Source organism: Haliotis asinina, chromosome 2 (assembly GCF_037392515.1).
Source record: "Haliotis asinina isolate JCU_RB_2024 chromosome 2, JCU_Hal_asi_v2, whole genome shotgun sequence".
Taxonomy (NCBI): domain Eukaryota; kingdom Metazoa; phylum Mollusca; class Gastropoda; order Lepetellida; family Haliotidae; genus Haliotis; species Haliotis asinina.
Genome location: NC_090281.1, coordinates 62,329,120 through 62,349,586, shown reverse-complemented (window position 1 = coordinate 62,349,586; position 20,467 = coordinate 62,329,120). Strand labels below are relative to the sequence as shown.

The window sequence follows — 20,467 nt, the reverse complement described above, 5'->3', positions numbered from 1 at the left end:
ACTGCCTTGTGATTCTAAAACACAATACATTGCTTGAGCTGCCTTTCAATTGGTTGATGACTTACATGTGACAACTAATCACCACACAATGTAATTACCTTTAACCACTTGGTTTACATATTTTCTTTAAAGCTATTGTCTGTTGTCAAAAATATACGCTCTTCAATATTAATCAAATCATTGGTATACTGAAAAGAACGCACTTCCTAATAAAACACATTTCTTACATTTCTCAATAAACGACAGCTGAGATCAGAACAAGCATCAAAATCACTTTACACAAAGCAATTCCCAGAGAGAGGATTGGCTTATGATTTACTTGCTCACACAGGGCGTAATATACATAATACTCTATATACATAGTGTTACATATATATAGTACTTCTTATACATAGTCCTCTTCATACATAGTATTACATATGCACAGTACTCCATATACACAGTACTCAACATACATAGCAAACAGAAGATGCGGGACAATACATTCATGCAAACTGCAGTGAGCAGAAGGACAGCAGCACATCAGCTCCAGCTACACTTCCTTTGATCGTACTATTCTCCTGGCCATGGCATAATTTTCAGCAGCTTTCACAGCCAACAACAGAGGGCGCTTCTTGGCTGACACTAAGTCCTGGACCTGCAACAGAGGACGTCATGAACACTTTCATTAACAGCAATTATGAGTGCTTCATGAATACAGTGAAGTCTGCTGTGTGAGTGAGTTGGTTTTACATTGTGTTTATCTCTTATCTCTATCTCAGCTTCTATCAATGTAACCACATGGATATTGAAACCAGGTCTTCGGTGTGGCGAGTAGGGCTGTGCAATATAACCAGCTTACCAGTATCAACTGCGATACACTGATTGAAACTGGTATATTCACATGCATTCGGAAAACTTTGTTTCACTAAGAAATCTTTGGATATTTCCATTTTTTGTTCCTTTCCTTTCTTATTTGTGCCAAATATTATTTATATTTTTATTTTGTCATAATTAAAAGTTTTTATTAAAGCTCAATCAAGCGTAGTGATTTTGTTGTGTTTTTGCTTAATAAATCCAGCATTAACTTGACTGTAAGTATTTTTTTTCTAGAAATTTCTTTTTAGCAATACACTGCAATACATATCGCAATTTACCTCACGATACCTCAGCTTGATTTTGTCTCAGCAATGGCATCACACTGCATGGAAACTTATGAATTATCAAATCATTGCATGGCATTTCCTTTTAGTTTGCAATTTGTTGCTATGATACTTTTCCCCCGCATATTCTAAACATACTGACCATAGTAAGCAATGAGTAGATGCCTGGATGTCAAAATTTCTGAGAGTGCTACGTAGTGGAAAATCAGAATTTTTCTTTGTTTACATTTCAAACAAGTGCAGTCTTTCAAACACAGCATTCATTTTCACACCCTGTATCTTTCATTTCCTTTTATCTAGACAGTTCATATTGGTGACAAAGTCCATTTGTAATCTGATTCCGAAATGTACAGGGAATTCAGTGATGCATTTGTGGCAGCAGACTATGAAAAATACAATTTATTGATCATTAATATGCTATTTTTTAAATTCATTACTCAAAGTAATTATCAGATTTTCACATTACAAGAAATACAGCAAATAAAGCTGTGAACCATGATTTTGTCTTGTGTCCAAAAGGGCGACATTTAAGATGAAGTATATTTTGAAAGGTTATTTTAAGAAGTTTACCTTTGTGTGAGATCAAGAAACAGGACAATTCCTGAAATTCAAAACTATTAAGTATATTTGTGTGCTTGATATATTTAGAATTTTAAGGGACTTCAAAGTGAGAGTTAAAAGAAAAGGAAGGACATATATGTCCCTGTGGCATCCAAGGGGTTAAGGCGTTCGGCAAGATATATGTGTTGTTCACTGGTCCCTCGGGGCCCATGGATTGATGAGTGAGTGAGTGAGTTTAGTTTCACGCTGCACTCAGCAATATTCCAGCAATATGGCGGTGGTCTGTAAATAATCGAGTCTGGTCCAGACAATCCAGTGACCAACAACATGAGTATCGATCTGCACCAGTGGGAACCGATGACATATGTCAACCAAGTCAGTGAGCCTGACCCTCCGATCCCGTTAGTTGAATCTTACGACAAGCATAGTTGCCTTTTATGGCAAGCATGGGTTGCTGAAGGACTATTCTACCCTAGGATCTTCATGGGTCCATGGGTTGATGAACCCTTGTGACCAGTGAACAAGTTATAATATGCTTTTGCATTGCAATATATTGGAATATGAAAATTCTCCCCTAGTGATGAGCAAAGGCTTTAAATAGTTGGCTACCGGAATACCCCTAGCATAGGCAGATCCAGGAATTCTCAAAGGGTGTGTTCAATACAAAACATTAATTTCAATGTGGCCTTTGGTCATGTTCTACAGGGGAGGACAGCACAACACACACACCCCAACCCTGGTTCCACCAGTGATCTGAACTATGTAAGTCGCAACTAACAGCCACCAACTATTCTATAGAAGGTTGATATTTTTCAGTTAATGCCCACTTTGTGAGAAACAAGTGCCAATACTTACGTAACATGAATGTACAAAATTATGTTCTTGATTCAAATGGTTTTTTTAACATTTTCAGCAACATGTATTTGTTTTCAGAATAGAGCCTGTTGATAGACTGCCTTACAAGGTTCTTTTGAAAGTTGTCCAAATGTTTCAATTTGTGTGATTTTGACATGAACCCTACCTGTTTCGCATCACTCTTACAATGTTTGTGTTCCAGAACATTTGTCAGCATTCTTGCTGATACTCCTAAAACTTTTGATGAGCGCTTACGGAATTTATCAGTGGCATAAAATGGTTTGCCCCTTTTAGCTTCAGCATGGAAATAATCATACAATTTAATCATCAGCTGTTTCACATCAGCATTCAAATTCACTTTTTATTTGGCATGTATATCCCGTGCACGATGAGATAGTGGCTGTTCTATTCTGCAGTTTCACCCAACCACAACAGATAACAACTTTTGCATTTTCAAAGATGATAGTTTCTCAAACAACTTTTTTGGTGGAGTCCAGAAAATGTTCAAAAATAAGAAAGTTTTTGGGTATTAGTTAATGATAAAGATGTGTACTACTTATATTTATGTGGCAATTTTGTACAATGATAAAATTTGAAATTCATTGGTCCATTTCTGACTCAAATGGACTGTACAGTGGATTATTACCTTGTAGGATCTGTCTGACTAACCACTTCACATACCTCATCTGATGTGGCAATATATGCTCCTTTGCTGATTAGCTTTTGTCTCATGTCATCGATACCTTGCAGACAAACCCCTCGACATCCATCCTCGATCAGCACTGTCCTGAAGCCGTGTTCCAAGGCATGGAGCGCTGTTGAACCTGCAAGCATGACACAACAACAGAGAGTCCTAAGTGTTCGGTTTTAAATCAAATTTTGAGGACACAACAACAGAGAGTGCTGCGTGTTCGGTTTTAAATCAAATTTTGAGATATCATGATTTTCCAACACAGTACGTTTATCTCCTAAATACAACATCAAATCAAACACAATTGGAAAAAAAATGTTCCACACCCATCAGCTATGTCACAACGAAGCCAGCATGGAGTTGTGAACACATCCTCCACCCATATGTCTGGATCAGTGAGTGAGCATATGGTCAAAAATATTCCAGCTATGTTATGACAGCATTTAAATGAATGTGTGGCCATGGGTGCCACTGAAGAAAAATATCCACACCGACCCTTGTCATTTAGAGGCCATGACGTGCTATCAACCAAATCACAGAAACATTGTCCTCCATTTTAGTTTGCATCAGGGGGAGCTTCAATGATCCATTATTCCCCATGTGAGACGAATGTGTGATATTGTTAGAATTTTGCCAAAAGCTGCGTAAATGGGTGTGGTGGGTGATCACCAGACAAGATATCCAGATATCACTGACTTTGTGTTCAGACTTTTTCAGTGTTGTCATAACCCCTAGTGTTCAGTACACAGCCCTGTGCACTTGAAAGAACCCACAAATGGTGGCCATCAGTGAATCAGTGAGTGAGTGAGTGAATTTAGTTTTACGCCACACTCAGAAATAATACAGCTATATGGTGGCGGTCTGTAAATAATCAAGTCTGATGGGATGACATGTGTCAACCACGTCAGCAAGCCTGACAAGCCTGTTAGTTGCCTCTTACAACAAGCATAATTGCCTGTTATGGCAAGCATGGGTTGCAAAAGACCTATTTTACCCTAAATCTTCACATGTCATGAATCAGTGCAAACTCCTCATTGCAGCAACTTGCAGATACAGCAACGTGCAGTAAACTTTGACAAACTACAGTAACTATGTGTCCCAGTCCATCCAGCTTCGAACAGGTACCTGTACCTCGTTAGGATGGGAAAGAAACACTGACTTGGTACACCTAATGGCGCACAAGTTGTATACTTCCAAAGGAGTTTAGATTGCAAATGATGCACCACTGAGACTGACATCCATTGATCAACAGAAATAAAGTGCCTTTGAGTAGCTGACCCGGATATTGGCGCTATACAAACACGTGTGTGCGTGCATGCATGCATGCATGCGTGCATGCGTGTGTAAAACTAAACTTACTCACTCAATGACATGTGTCACAATCACAACTTGTCTGTACACTCTGCTGTATATAAACAAATGTTGAGTGTCTAAAGAACACCACATTGTGCAAAACACATTACAATGGCCTGGAGCTTGAGTATGCTGTTTTGTGGACAACAGACCTCGAAGCAGGATTCAAACAAATACCAGTAACAACATATTCTGCAATACCTGGGTCATGTTTCCAGGTAATACATACCCACACACACATCGTAAGCGAGTCCACACACATACACATCAGTGACCTTGTGTTTTGCGAGGATGCTGACAAGCTTGGTCTGAGACATCTTGTTGTTGTCCCAGAAAGCAGAGTAGCTGTCGACATCAGGGTGTGTGCCCTTATTCACCACATACGACTTGTCCAGCACCTTGGTCACAAAACACTACATGGCTAGTATGGTGAACAAATAGGTGGGTCCTGATGTACTATGTTTCATCATAATACAAATAATTCATGATGCTAGAGCTATATTAAAGTACTAAAGGATGAACTTTCATGGAATCTGAAGACATTTATTTTGTATTTCTGTATCAAACATCTTCAAAATAACTGAATTACAATCAGTAGTCCAAGTAAGACAGTTTATCATGACCATGTTTGTTTTGTATCTGTCTGTTTGGGAGTTTGTGTGGGCCTTTTTAACTTTCAGCAACAGCAACATTCCAGCTACATGGCAGCAGTCAGTGAATAATCAAGTCTGGACCAGACAATCCAGTGATGAACCATATGATGTAGTTATTCATAAAAGGTGGGTTCACATTCTGTGTTCTGTGATCCAAGTGTGTGGATTTCTTCCGGATTGTGTCATTGTCACTAAATGCCGTAAGTGATTTGTAGGATCAGGAATCTGTGATGACATACAGATGAAAGTATTAAATTCCTAATTTTAACTTTGTCAAAATGTAGTTTTACCTCATCAGAATATTACTTTTGGGGAGTTGAGGATATTGATGACTGTTGACGTACCTTGAGGTCAGGATGAAACTCTGACCCGTGAGAGTCTTGAACACAGTGCCGCGGCCACATCACCTGCTCTGTGACAGGGGGACCAGCAAACACCACAGTATCTGTCACAGCAACCTCGGTGGCCAATACCTGCAGGTGAAAGATGTCAGTGAGTGAGTGAGTCTTGAACACAGTGCCATGGCCACATCAGCTGCTCTGTGACTGGGGGCCCAGCAAACACTACAGTGTTTATCATGGCTGCCTCACAGGATAGATGTCAGTGAGTGAGTGAGTCTTGAACACAGTGCCATGGTCACATCATTTGCTCTGTGACTGAGGGCCCAGCAAACACCAGTGTCTGTCATGACAACGTCGTAGTTAATACTGGAAGGTGAAAGATGTCAGTGAGTGAGTTAATTGAGTTTAATGCCATAGTGAAAAGTCCTCCAGTTATGACAGACATGTTTTACTTTTGTGTATCCAACAAGTATGATTGTGTTGTTAACTAATGGAGCAAGTCAGGGTGAATTTGGATACACTGAGTATTCCTGGCATGTGTCCATTGTGAAAATTAGGAATTCTACATTGTCAAACTAAGGGATTCTGTATTGCAAGCATTCTCTTATGTCCAACAGCCAGGTAAAAATATAGTTCCAAGTACTCTTCACAAATACATATTTAACCAAGAGTCATCTTGAACTAAATATAAAACGTCATATCGGTCTCAATTTATAAATCTTGACAATAAGAATTTAATATCCTGATCCACCATAAGAAGTATTAGAGTCATGACTATAGCTGGTGTGCTGTGGTCAGCTTATATCGCATAAGCCAATCCAGGAGGGGGAGTGCGCACCCCATTTTATGACCACTGAAACTCCCAAGAAAATGGGTAAATATGAACAGGGCTCCGCCCCCCTCCAACCCCCACCCCTCCAACATTTCTGAACTGTGCACTCACCCTTTCCCAAAAAGCCATTAAAGCTTATCTCACCTTGGAAGAGGAATGCAATGGTCTGCTGTTGATGTTGTCAATGAATGATATGTGGTTGGGTGGGTGCCAGTCCTTTGAGTAGGCAACCACGTCGAAGCTGACATGTTCCTGGATGGAGTTAATGATGGGCACCACTGCAATCCCATCCTGACCTGCTGGACAGTCGGATAGGGCCAGGCTTCCACTGATGAAGTCATTCTGAACATCAATGACGAGCAGTGCCGTTACAGGGGACAGAATCTATCAACAGGATCAGATTATTAATTCCAAAACATACATGTAACCAGGTTGTTCTTTAGTGCTAATACATGCATGTCACTATACTATGGAAGAAAAATTGACTTCCAGAATATGTGCTAGTCATGCTAATTCCACAGGGGGGCTTGTAACTCTAAAAACTGCCACCAAGGTATGTACTGTCACTAACAGGGTCTTAGCACTATATAAAAGATGGCATACCTTGATGGCAGTTTTTAGAGTTACAAGCCCCTGTGGCACATTTCGCTATGTGTGTAAAATTCATGTTTTCTCATGATTCCATCAGTTTTTGTTACTGGTTGTGTTGACAGCAGAGTAAATGTATTGGACAAAGAGTTATCTTTTTTAACTGTTTTTAGCAATACCCAGCAACAACATGGTGAGGGACAGCAGTAATGGACTTCTCACATGTCATCTCTGTGGGGAACTGAAACCAGGCCTTTCAGTGTGACGTTCAAAGGCTTTAACCACAAGGCTACCCCTTCACCCCAGTAAATGGCTTGCTTGGAAATACATGCTAATATAAATATTGCCTCTGTAACTAGATCTAAACATTATTTGTTCCATGTTCCCATTTGACCTAGAAAATGTATAAAACCAAAGCTAAATTATTTGGCATCCTTGAATGCCACAGAAAAACAATTTTCAGAGATTTAAGTTTTGGTTTTGTGAATATGTTGAGGCAGATTTCAACAACAGGATCGAGGACACTATCAAGCGTCCAGGTACTACATATGTGGGCCGACTTTCATGAAAGGCATGGTCAGCAATGGTCAAAGTAGGCTAAAACAGTGCTCTTGTTTACCATGTTTACAATCATGAATGGGCTCTAATTACATGAATTAGTTTTGTAGCAGACTACAAAGAAGATGAAACATTCCCGAGACCAACAGTCTCCACAATGGTCATATAACTGCCACACAGACAAACACTGTAGCCTTAGTCATTGGTCAGTACAAATAGCCTTCACTGCCTTTAACAAACATCACTTTGCTAACAACCACGCATTTCAGTTCCTGACGTATTCTAGAAAAAAGATGTGCAGAGCATGTTTAATTAAGATATTGTGTAACAACAGAATTAACCTGCGTAATTTAATAAAGATTTCTTGATTGTCTTCATATAATGGCTGATCATGATCATGGTGATGACTATGATAATGATTTAGAACATTAGCTTTCCAACATAATACATCTTTCACACATAAGCCCTGTCAGGCCATTAAGTTTTTGATTCAAAAGTGATTTGACTGAAAGATATGGTAATCTGAAGCAAAGTGTTAGTGATGCAAAATTACAACTGAATGAATTTTGAATTTGGGAATTTGCAAAGGGGATGAACTTTAAATGGTTTGGTTGGTATGTATTTTTTTGTTTGCTTTAATGTTTTGTATTGTGTTATTTGTTAGCATTAATTGGTTATGTGGGATCATAGCAACCTTAAATGACAGTTTTGATTAGAAATATACCTAAGGCATTCAAGGTTTGGGTGTTATTTATTGGGCTTAGGGGTGTTTGTAGTGTTCAGCATGTGTTTGTGTCCAGTGAGCCCTGGAGCACCATTCTGTGTTGTTGGAAGTGTATGTAGTGTAGTAGAAAGCATGTGTGTTTGTGTAAGCTGGTTGTCAGTTCAACTCATGTACATGTACTAAGCCTAAGATCTCGTAGCTTTTCTTGTAGCATTCATACCACCTATGCTACAGTATAGGAGGTACAAATGCTACAAGAAATGTTATGAGATCCTTGGCTTACACAAGCCTCGTGAAACGGGGCCTAGAACAATACCTCTTCCTTGTTACAATTGTTAAGCCATACACTTTTGATATATCATGCATTATTTCACCTAGATCAATGTTTCTAGAGGTGTTTACTGTAAGAAGACTTACACACAATAAGTACAGACTGTCATGTAAATACTGGGACTCACCACTGGTCAGCTATAATGATTACATAAAACTGGTTTAACAGTTGTGAGGGAGGCTAAGTAGAGTAGACACTTAAAATGTCAAATATGGTACATAAACTTTCTGTCACTTGTTCCATAAAAATATTAAAATCCATGTGACCATAGCACACATGCAATAACATGTTATTTTTCAGTTTTTATTTACTCATTTGTTTATATCATTTTGTTTTACATAACCGATGAAAACACAGTTCATCTGAGTAATCCCTGGACACTCAAGAGAATTTCTGTTTCAGGCAGAAAATATATTTTGGACTTTTACATACTCATCACAAAGGCCTCAGCTACAAGCTGCAGACTAGTACAATACACTAGTACAATGCACTAGCACAGGTACTACAACACACTAATGCAACATACTAGTACAACACACAAGTACAACATACTTGAACAACCCACTAGTACAATAAACATGTGATGCTGACAGTTCAACAGGCACAAAGATGATGTCAGCCTTTCCCAGGAATAACAATTGACTTTTGAACTCCAGTCTATATATCCCTCTAATGGTGAACTTATTCGCCATAGTGAATCAGAGCAAGGTGGAGAAGGATGTGAGTTTTCAACTGTTAAATTTAGCACAGTTAAAAGTACCAGTACACGAAAACTATACAGTATGTTTATCTCTCTGTCATTCAAGCATCACAATGCTAACTCTGTCTCCTTCATTTAAAAGCCCGTGGTAGCCTAGTGGGTAAAGCATGTGCTCATAACACTGAAGACACAGGCTTGATTTCCCACAAGGATACAATGTGTGAAACCCATTTTTGGTGTCCCCCACCAGGATATTGCTGATGAAGATGAAGAAAGGGTATTGGGAAAATACTGACAAGAATAACGGTTTTGCGGAAAGAGATAACGTGAGCTGTCTGACTACATATAAACACCACATTGAAGATACAAGGGAAAAGTTATGGTTTGTCATGCACATGGAATGTATAAACAAGCTTGAATTGTACAGTACGTCAAATAACTGGTGTGCCAGGCTACATAATGTGTTTTTATAGTCATTGAGAAAACATTTAAAAGTGAAAGAGCAATCCCATTCATAAGTGTTGTACTGACCAGTGTTGTTACTGAAGGTAACATAACACCATTGACTAAATACACAGGATGTCCCAATTCAAGCAGCCTACTCAAAAACTCACACCCTACTTGTGTATAGAGCTGCATGTAATTATCATAGGTATGCAATAACTTTAAATTATACATGACAATCAGCATTGTGTTGAGTGAAGTAGCCCATACACCATAACAAGGATGTCTTTCCAATAAGCTCACCATGATCAAATTCTCATTGAAGTGGTTAGTATTCTTTGTAAACACATTGCCCACAATAGTAACTACAAATATCCTAAGTATAGACATGGTAAATATCACCTGCTTAAAATTATATAAATGTCTCAAGTTTACAATTTTAAAAAAATGAATTCTGTTCACCACAGGTCAGCTTCTAAAAAACACATTTAAATTGTGTATGTATTTAAATAACACAACCAGTGTTCTAAGTAATGCGTCACATAATCAGTATTTATTCCAGCACTTCATGAAAAATATTGTGGGTCCTGTCAGATTGCTGTGACTTTTCAGCCATACACTACTAGTTACTATAATGAGTTCACTTCCTTTTTTCAAACTTTCAAAACCTGTGAAAGTCCCGGGTTAGAATAGGCCTTCAGCAACCCATGCTTGCTGTAAAAGGTGACTAGGCTTGTTATAAGAGGCAACTGACAGAATCGGGTGGTCAGACTCACTGACTTGGTTGACACATGTCATTGGTTCCCAGTTGCGCAGATCAATGCTCATGTTGTTGATCACTGGATTGTCTGGTCCAGACTCAATTATTTACAGACAGCCGCCTTATAGCTGGAATACATTGCTGAGTGTGGCATAAAACTATACACACTCACTCACTCAAACTTTCCAGGTGAGGTCAACAAGTGAAACCAAAGATGTTCTTGAGTTTTGCTTGAGTTGCCAAGCCAAAAAAAACTCTAGATGCATTTCAGATCCATTTGGTTATGGATGTGCATGTCATGTTAAATATTAATGTGCAAATGGCACAAGGGTGCTGCCTAGAATGCTCATTGAACAAATATGATACCAATAACACAGCTGTATAAGGGGGAAGATGCAGTCTACAATTGGTTATTGATTTGAAGGAAAGTAGTTTCAGATAAACAGTCTTACATCACAATACAGCAGACTACTATCGTCAGGGGCATTTCATTTAACTCCTGGGTGGTTGGGTAACTTCTGGTTCATAAATGCATTAGCTCGTCAAGCCAAGGACATGTGTTTGTTTCTCTACATATGTGTAAAGCATATTTCTGGTGTCTCACACTGGGATATTGCTGGAATATTGCTAACAGCAACATAAAAGTATACTCCCTCACTCTTGTAACTTCTTTCAAATCTTGATATTTCTAATCACAAAACTGGAGTTCAGACAAGCATTGTTAGCTTAAAATCATCTCCAGAGTACAGATAAAGCAAATGATTGCTTTTCACAGGAACTACACCTGAAGCTGTAAATCACGTAAACTAGAAACCATAGTGGCCTTTTATCACATAATGTGACAAAATTTATGTACCTGTCTGACATCAAAGTCGAACTTGTTGTTTGTTATGTGTACATAAAGAATAAGTGTCAGTCACCAATATACAATATTTCTTTTCCATTTTCAATGTTAAGTTAAATGTGGACAGAGCCGACAGTGGCTGTAGTGTCAGCATCACTGTCCCTGCTTCACCAACCTGTTTGAGCCAGTAGTACCACGCCATATCCCACTCCTGCTCATCTAACTTGCCATCCTGAAAAACATACAAAACATGAACGCCAGGATTTAATAAGCAACAAAATCATATCTCATCACAGTTCAATGCTTGGGTTTTGTTGATGTTTAACATCACACTCAGCAACATTCCAGCCACGTGGCAGTGGCCTGTAAATAATCAAGTCTGGACCAGACAATCCAGTCATCAACAGTGTAAGCATCAGTCTGCACAACTGGGATATGATGACATTTGTCAACAAAGTCAGTGAGCCACCATCTGATCCTGTCAGTCGCATCTTCTGACAACAATGGGTTTCTGAAGACCAATTCTAACCCAGATCTTAATTCACTACTCTATATAACAAAAACACAACACACTGGCCTCCATCTCATACTCTAGCTTCAAAATCTTTTGTGTATTTGTAATATATTTACGCTTAATATATATTAGTTCTGGGTACCACTATATCACACATGGGTGCAGGGCAAACTGTATCAGTCAAACAAAGGGCAGTGTGAAACCATATCACAATATCTGAATGGACCAACACACAGGGCAACAATTTCAATTCTGGTAAGTCTACAAACATGACACATGGCCTTGGACAAACACAATACTCTTCCAACACTGTCTGCTGACTTGTATCCTTACTGACTAATTAGAACAATTGGTACATTCAGCGTTCAGGGACAATGGGGCAACCAGAGGTCATACCGATCCCAGCATGAGTGTTTCATAATCAGGTGCTTGTCAAACTGTGTCACAGATGTCAACCTGGCTACTTTAACAACAAAACATGACACATTCATATGTAAATAGGATATCACAAACACATCACAAAAATATTCACCCAATACTTGTTAAGAGAACTCTCTGGAATACAAAAATTTCAAAAAGAACATGTATGCTGTCATGTGTGCAAAATGTTCTTATGTATGATGTTACACCCCATTTCACCTGACCCTATGTTGTTGATGCTTCAACACATTTTGTCTGTTTCTCTGACCACAGGCAAACAGTAGTGCAAATGGGGCGGCGCAGCACAGAGAATATTACCAGTCTTCTTATATGCGAGCAAAGCAAGCAAAGGTTGGCAACATGCTTCCCTCACTTCGGTTTGAAAAATATTTTCCATGTCAAAATAAAATAGCGTCACCATCAAAGGTACACTCCCATATTCCACACCTGGTTTTCCTCTCATATTTCCAACCCCATATTTAATAATTATTCACCTAAAGCAATTTTTATTCAACATTGTAAGCACCACTCATGGCAATCGGATCGTTCTTTGCCTCCATAAAATAAAATATACTTTTGACATGAATATTTTTCAAACAGACGGGAGGAAAGTATGTTGCCATGATCCAGGACGGATCAAGGAACATGGAGCAACATTGTGGAGTAGAATGATGGTACCAAAGATTCCCAAGAAGATGATGTATAGATTGCTGTACAACCTGTGGCATGTGATTATAGACATGAAACAAATGCGACCTACAACTGAAAACACATTCCAGGAGGAGAAGATGAGGAGATATGTCTCCCCATGGATGCATCTACGGCTCCATATTACCTCCATTTGCTGGCTCTGCATTCTCACAGTAGCCAATCAGCTAAGCTGCCGTTACAACCGAGCTTGCAAGTATCAAAAAAGATAGCAGTCACGGCTACCAAGGTTTGTTCACAGCGCGACTCACATTCTGGGGAAATGATACCTATAAACTGACAGGTGACTTAAAGGTGACATGCAACGTCTGATACCTTTAGGTATGCACTTACCGAAACAAATCATGAAAAGTGTCAATTCAGTCTTTCAAGTTGAAAAAACGGCTACGAAAAAAAGCCCGCGAAATCACAGTTCAAACGATTCACTAAATTCCGCCCAGCTATGGGGGAAAAACTGGTTTCAACAGCTGTGCTGCGCTGCGCCCATAACGCATGCGCAGTGAATAGGTTCGCGGAGCGTGAAACAGTATGAGGTCGTCAGCAGTAGTCTAATCTTGGTTGTGTACACAAACAAGTAAATAATCTACTCGTTACATAAAAAACTTGTTGACTGTAGAAAGCAGCCTCTGTCACAGAGAAAGCTGAATGTCTGGTTTATTGACACCTGTATGTCTGCCTGCCTGTCTGCTAAAGACAATATACAATAGACAGCTTCAATCATTGACCACATGCAATTTAAACTTAACACCTATCAGGCTATACACCATAGACAAAATAAATTGATTTATGACTCGTGCACCCGAGTCCAGTCTCTGCCACATTATATAATTAGGCAGGTGTGATACTTGTACACATGACAAGTTTTTATGTTTGTGGGGTGCAAACAAACTACAGCCATTTTTTCGGATGACTGGATATGACGGAAACTGGTGCAAACGCTTTCAAGTCCTGCTTTGTACTTGGACGAATGACACTTTAAAAATTTCCAGTCACGCAGTGATTCACCATCTCTGCTGAGATGATTTTTTATTTGCTCGAACTCAAATTCAGAGAACGTGTATTTACAATACCCAAAATCTCTATATACATTCTCTAGGGATAACAACTTATTCTAGTGTAAATGATTTTGTTTGACAAAGGTATATGAATCCATACTGAAACAACGCATCAAGTACAATAAAAGCAGTTGTTATCCATAAAGAATCTTACTTTCTTGTGACTAGCCATACTTACAAAAGGCCCATCAAACAGATCATCTTTCTGTACACACAATGAGCCCTCAGCGTATCAGCAAATGAACCAGCCAATCGGAAGTCATCGTTACCCTTGAGTGCACAGCCACCCACTATGACTGGGTTCGGTCTCCCGAGGGCTTCGTTTCGAGGGAAGTAAGCCCAAGCACAAAATATTGCACTTTTGAATCACGATTGTACACTTATAATTGTGTTTATTTGTTTTTTAACAAACAGCAATGTATGTTAGATGTCATGAATAAGTGATAATTGTGTTTATATTATGTTTGATTTTTTGGTTGCATGTGACCTTTAAAAAAAATATATGCAAGAACTCCTTGTACCTCCTTCAGAGAACCTCTGCAGTTTGTGTTGACAAGTTAGATAATTTAGGAAGCGAAGTGAGTTGTGACTTGTATGCTCAACTTCTCAGCGAAGACACATGATTGGACAAAAAGCCAGCCAAGGAAGGTAATAAATTAATCAGGCTGAGCCGTCGATGTATACAGATTATAGAAGAGACTTATCGAGGATGAGGCTATTGTCATAAGAACTAAAACCTGTTTCATCAAATTGGTTCAAATCAGGGTCAGAGGTTCTCTCAAAACAAAGGTGCAGTTTTATAGCCTTGTGGTTAATGTCTTTGCTAATCGCACTGAAGATCCTGGTTCAATCCCCACATGGGTACAATTCATCAAGTCCATTTCTGGTGTCCTCTGCTGTGATAATGATGGAATTTTGCCAAAAACAGTGTGAAACAAGAGACATCAGAAGATGGCATATCCCCCCGGCCCCCAAATGTTTGAAAGGACAAATAATCTGAGAGTTACTCATTGTTTTTTTAGACTAAGTTTGAATTGTTTCCATGGAATTCATGGAAATTATAAATGGCATATATCTGGAACCGGCAAAGTCACAATGTCAAGATCAGTCTCATATATCTGCCAAGATCTGTTGAAAGATATGAAATGGTTTTCGAGTTCTGCTCTGGGAACGAAGTCCAAAATGTATCCATAGAAACCAAGAAAATAATACATCACAAAAACCTTTAAAAACCAAAAGGCACCACTTTGGGGTCTGCCACACACATCTACCAAGTTTTACAAACAAATATTAAGAAGTTCTTGAGTTCTGCTCTGGAAACAAAACACACCTCTCACTTTTCAGACTAGGTCCAAAACGTATCCATGGAAACCAAGAAAATAATACATCACAAAAACCTTTAAAAACCAAAAGGCACCACTTTGGGGTCTGCCACACACATCTACCAAGTTTTACAAACAAATATTAAGAAGTTTTCGAGCTTTGCTATGGAAATGAAACACACCTCTCACTTTTCAGACTAGGTCCAAAACGTTTCCATGTAAACCGAGAAAATAATAAATCACAAGATCCTGTACATAGCAAATGGCACCACTATAGGTTCTGACTGATATATCTACCAAGTTTTGAAAAAAAATATTGAACGGTTTTTGAGTTCTGCTCCGGAAACGAAGCCCACCCCACCATAAGACTAACACCAAAATGTTCCACGGAAAAACCAAAAAAATGAAAATGCCCCAAATCTGTAAATAGCGAAAGGCACAGTCATAGGCTGTATTACTGTATCTATCAAGTTTGGTCTACAAATACTGAACAGTTTCTGAGTTATGCTAATCAAAATGATTACGGACGGACACACAAGGCGTCGACTATATGCCCCCACATTACATGCCGGGGGGATAATTAAAACTAACTCACTGATGATATGATAATTCATTTTCCAGTCTAAGTAAACTTATCCTCAGTACTTTTTGTTACACTCCACCACTGAGTCTAACAAACCTTATGGGAGGTCGCGTCAGGTAACCTTTGAAATTGACCAATCAGAACACAGCTTACCAAATCGCGAAAGTGCACAATCGCACATCCCTTATGAACTTTTTATCTCGAAAAGGTTCATACCCGAATGATTCCAAATGCTATTTAGCGTACGATCGCTTTCGGGTGATGCACACGGCGTACATACTGCCATGACAACAGTGAGTAAACAGTCGCTGAAAATAGTGTTTTTGACAATATTCAAGGATGTTATCTTGTGGAAACATTAGCTAATGGTAACCATGTCAACAGAAACCCCAAAGCGTATATACTGCAGGTTAAATAACTGTGTTATATGCTGATTTTTGTTTGTGGAGAGATCTGTGTCGGTGACCTGAATATTTTGAAAGTCCCTCTGATCCCTAAGTAGTAGCCATTGTCTGATTGGTTAAATCTATTTAACCGTCTCGCATTTGATTGGACTGTCATTGATTGCTCAAAGGTTACCTGACACGTCCTTCTACTAGGTTTTGTTAGACTCAGTGAAGTAGTGTGACGAAATACAATGAAACAAAGTTTACTTAGACTGATCTACACTGTTAGTTATCAATAATTTTCTCATTAGATTATGTTTTTATTTATACAAACCTTTTTTATATCAATGAGTTGGAATATCTTCAGTATGCTGTCTGTCCTGGATTTCACATTTGTATCTGAACAGTCAAAATTTGCTTCAACAAAACAGCAGAACTGCTCGAAAGAAAGATATCCTTCACTGTGAACAAGAAATTCAAATTAGTGACTAATACATAATACTGGCACAGTTGGGATATATATGTGCATACATTTATATCAGCAATCATTGTATACACTGATTATTTAAGCTATACAGAGGAATACCAAAATGACGTAATCAGAGAAATGTGTGGTTGCACTTTGCTTGAAGTGTAAAATAATCATATTGTCAAATGCCATTGTTGTTTATCAGGATTTTAACAATTACCTAACTGCAATATATTAAGACTTGGTGACTGGGTTAATTGCGCATAATTGAAAATCATTTGCAAGGATGAATATTCATGATGTCAGTTATTGGACTGTCACGAATGAAACTGATTTTTTACTGACATCATACACTTGCTGAAACATAGCTTAGACATGATGAAATGAGTGAGTGTGGATTTATCCGTTTTTTCACACCTTGTATCCATGTGGGGAATTGAATCTTTTTATACCACTTTAACCAGTCAGACCCAACACCCACACATGATGAAGTATTTATTATACCTATGCATGGTATTTGGAAACATGAAACAGCCCATCCCATAGTGACATATTGTGATACATATACTGCCAGTTGGGTTAAAACTATAACAGAAACTCAACAAGACATGACATAAGGAAAACAAACCTCAACCAAAGCTATGATTCTAAAATTATCCATAAATTATGATTCTGTTGATGGCAATTTATCCTCAATCAATAAAAATAATTAAATATTCAGTTCCATCACAACTTTAACAAAACACCCAGTTGACAGTTGAGTCTATGCTAAAACAAACTGGAATGTCACATTGCCAGCAAAATCGTCAACAGTGTATCAGCATTTTTAAAGGGACACTGATGCGGAGCGAAAAATGTTTCTCGCCAACGGTCGAATTACGAAACCAAACTGCAAATTGGCCAGCGCCCGCTCCCTCGACCGTGACGGACAAAGGGACTGGGCTCCTGTCCATATTAGCAGAATTTCTTCGCCTAAACAGTCAGGAGGCCGGATGCCCATCAAATGCCATTATTTAAAATTATCCATGGTATTCCTTGTCTGATCGCAACAAAATATCCCAGCAGTGTAGTTTTTTTCGGATGCTTGGATGGCATAGTGACCGATCCAATTTGATCCTATTTCTGTGTTTTCAACTTCAATATTTAATCATGTTATATGAAAATATGATGTCTACAGGCACGTAGCAAGTCATTTGTTTCAGTCAGAAAGATTGCAAAGCTTTATATTTAGATAGTTTTGGGTGTTGGTTCAGTTGTGATAGCAAATTTTGGTAGCTATGGTAGCTACCCCGGTTTATTATTTATGGTAATAAAAACACACAGTTGATTTATTTGAATTTGTAAACTAAAAACGATGACTTTGCCTTTGGTACAGAAATATGAAAATCTTCTTACATAAAAAAACCCAACTTATTACACCTATTTACCCAAGTACACTGCAAATGCCTGTATGTATCCCTTATGTAACGAAGTTCCGTTGGTATCCTCAAAACAGTTTCGGTCCGTAAGTGTTTTCAGGGTGCATGCGACACAGAGACTACATCTTCCTTGCTGTAACTCGCATTTGATGGTGTAAACCTACACGTTTTATTTGTCGTCATTCTCTGGATGGTCAGTTAATGATTTTATAACAGGTATAATTAGTAGTAACAACACTCAGGTTACTCAACAAAGGTTCCCATTTGGCATTTCTGCTGTATGGAGTAAATACTCAACATCATAAATTAAGGTCTGTAATGGCAAATGTATTGTATGTTATGTAATATGTGCATGTAAGTGATGCAAGAGGGTTTATCAGTTGAGTTACAAAAACAAACATCCATTAAAGGATTAACCGATAACACACTGATTGATTAATTACTTTTATCTTCTACAGTGGATTTGTCAAAAGGCAGAGTGTGTAGATGTACTAATCTATACTGACTACATCCTGTCGTACAGTGCGAGTGTAAAAACAACATCCTCCCTTCAAAGAACTAACCACCCTTGCGCTGATTGATTGATTGCTCATTATTGGTTAACTAAATTACTTAGAATGGCGGACATCATACAATTACTTGCCAGGCGTGCTATCTTGGGTGACCAATGAGTGGTTTATCAGGTTTTCACCAATGTGAAAGACGTTAAAAGACGTATTACTTTTTCGCAAATTAGACAAATGTAAGACACATGACACACAGCAGGATTATTTACAGCTGCAGATGAATGGAATATCATTGTTTTATGTGGATATTGATGGATACATTCTTGAACAAGGTAGTAGCCTGATATTGTTGCTATAAAATTAGTCTGTTTTACATTCATTATTAGCATTTTGTTTTAATTTATTTGTTGTAGCATTCAGCAGAATATACATGACAGAAAACACACACTAGATCGCGTATGTGAGTGAAATAGGATCCACATTGGCAATCTGTGCAATGTATAAATGTTGCTGTCATGTTAGAAATTTACTATAAGTATAAGCAGGCCGTGTGTTCTTTTAATAATTTTCAAAATCATACGATTATGACAATAAACTAATTAGGGCTATGAGACAAAATACAGAGACGTACATTGGCTTCGTTATTTTTCCGTCCTAATAGTTTTTTACCATTTCTACCACTGGCAGATGATTAAACTTCAAAGTGTTTCATTTGTTTTCATAATACATTTGTAATGAAGTAAAAATGACTTCCCCTTAGTTGATCTTCTATAATTAAACTCTCAATTGCGCATACGGACTGCGTGGCAGAGGTCACGAACCAGTCACGAATTCTGGGATTTCATCCGGTTACTCACAGGAGAAAAACAATAACAAATGTTTACACCAGTCCACGGAAATTGCTCCGCATCAGTGCCCCTTTAAGTTGTCAGTCTGGTTGGCTCCCAGTTCCACGTATTTATGATGCTAGATAAGTATGAATATTATCATCTAATTACTAAAACTACTTTAGAAGACTGTCTTTTAAAAACATTTCAAAACGTAAAAGTGTCTGTAGCACTATTACCGACTATGTTAAAGTGTGCATTATTAGCATCTTACTATTACAATTACTCCAGAAACTGGACACTTAACATTCGATACTAAAAATGCATGTTTCACAACAAAACAAATCCAAAGGGAGCCAAATGGAACAATCCTTCAGTTAGAATAGCTGAGGTAATCTAGACTTCACAAACCATTTCAAACATTTTAGCATAGGACTCCTATACAATATATTTTCCTGGGTCTAGGAGACAGAATATAACACTATTAACAGGGTACTGACTGATATACAGAGAGTGTTGGATAACACAACAGTTCGAAACGCCTTTACAACATACTAATTGTTTTACAGTCCCATAACCACAAGGCGACAGGCGACGTCGCCTATAAGTTATACATAGGCTACAAACAAATCAACTACCGAATTCTCAAAATGACCTTTTGGGTTCTTACTTACCCATTTTGATCGTATTTTTTGAAAACTGTAGATATGATTTCTTTGTCTCTTGTGTACGCAGTTTTTAGATAAAACTGGAGGGAATCCATCTGTACAGTACTTGCCGCCTGCTGACTAGAACGCTATAAATATATATCCTCATCTATGTCATTCGGAACATCGTGACGGTTTGTTTACACCGGAAGTGAATGTTCACATGACAGGAAGT

The 20,467-nt window shown here is 38.3% G+C and overlaps 1 protein-coding gene across 1 annotated transcript; it reads right to left on the bottom strand.

Moving 5' to 3' along the window:
* Nucleotides 1-465: 465 nt before the first annotated feature.
* LOC137272770 (nicotinamidase-like) lies at nucleotides 466-20,415 on the bottom strand. The gene is made up of 8 exons (XM_067805160.1): nucleotides 20,260-20,415; nucleotides 16,700-16,826; nucleotides 11,553-11,609; nucleotides 6,573-6,812; nucleotides 5,600-5,728; nucleotides 4,832-5,000; nucleotides 3,240-3,382; nucleotides 466-637 (listed from the first exon to the last, which is right to left on the bottom strand). The coding sequence occupies exons 1-8, from the start codon at nucleotides 20,346-20,348 to the stop codon at nucleotides 533-535; spliced, it is 1,059 nt and encodes a 352-aa protein (XP_067661261.1). The 5' UTR covers nucleotides 20,349-20,415; the 3' UTR covers nucleotides 466-532.
* Between the last annotated feature and the right edge of the window lie 52 nt (nucleotides 20,416-20,467).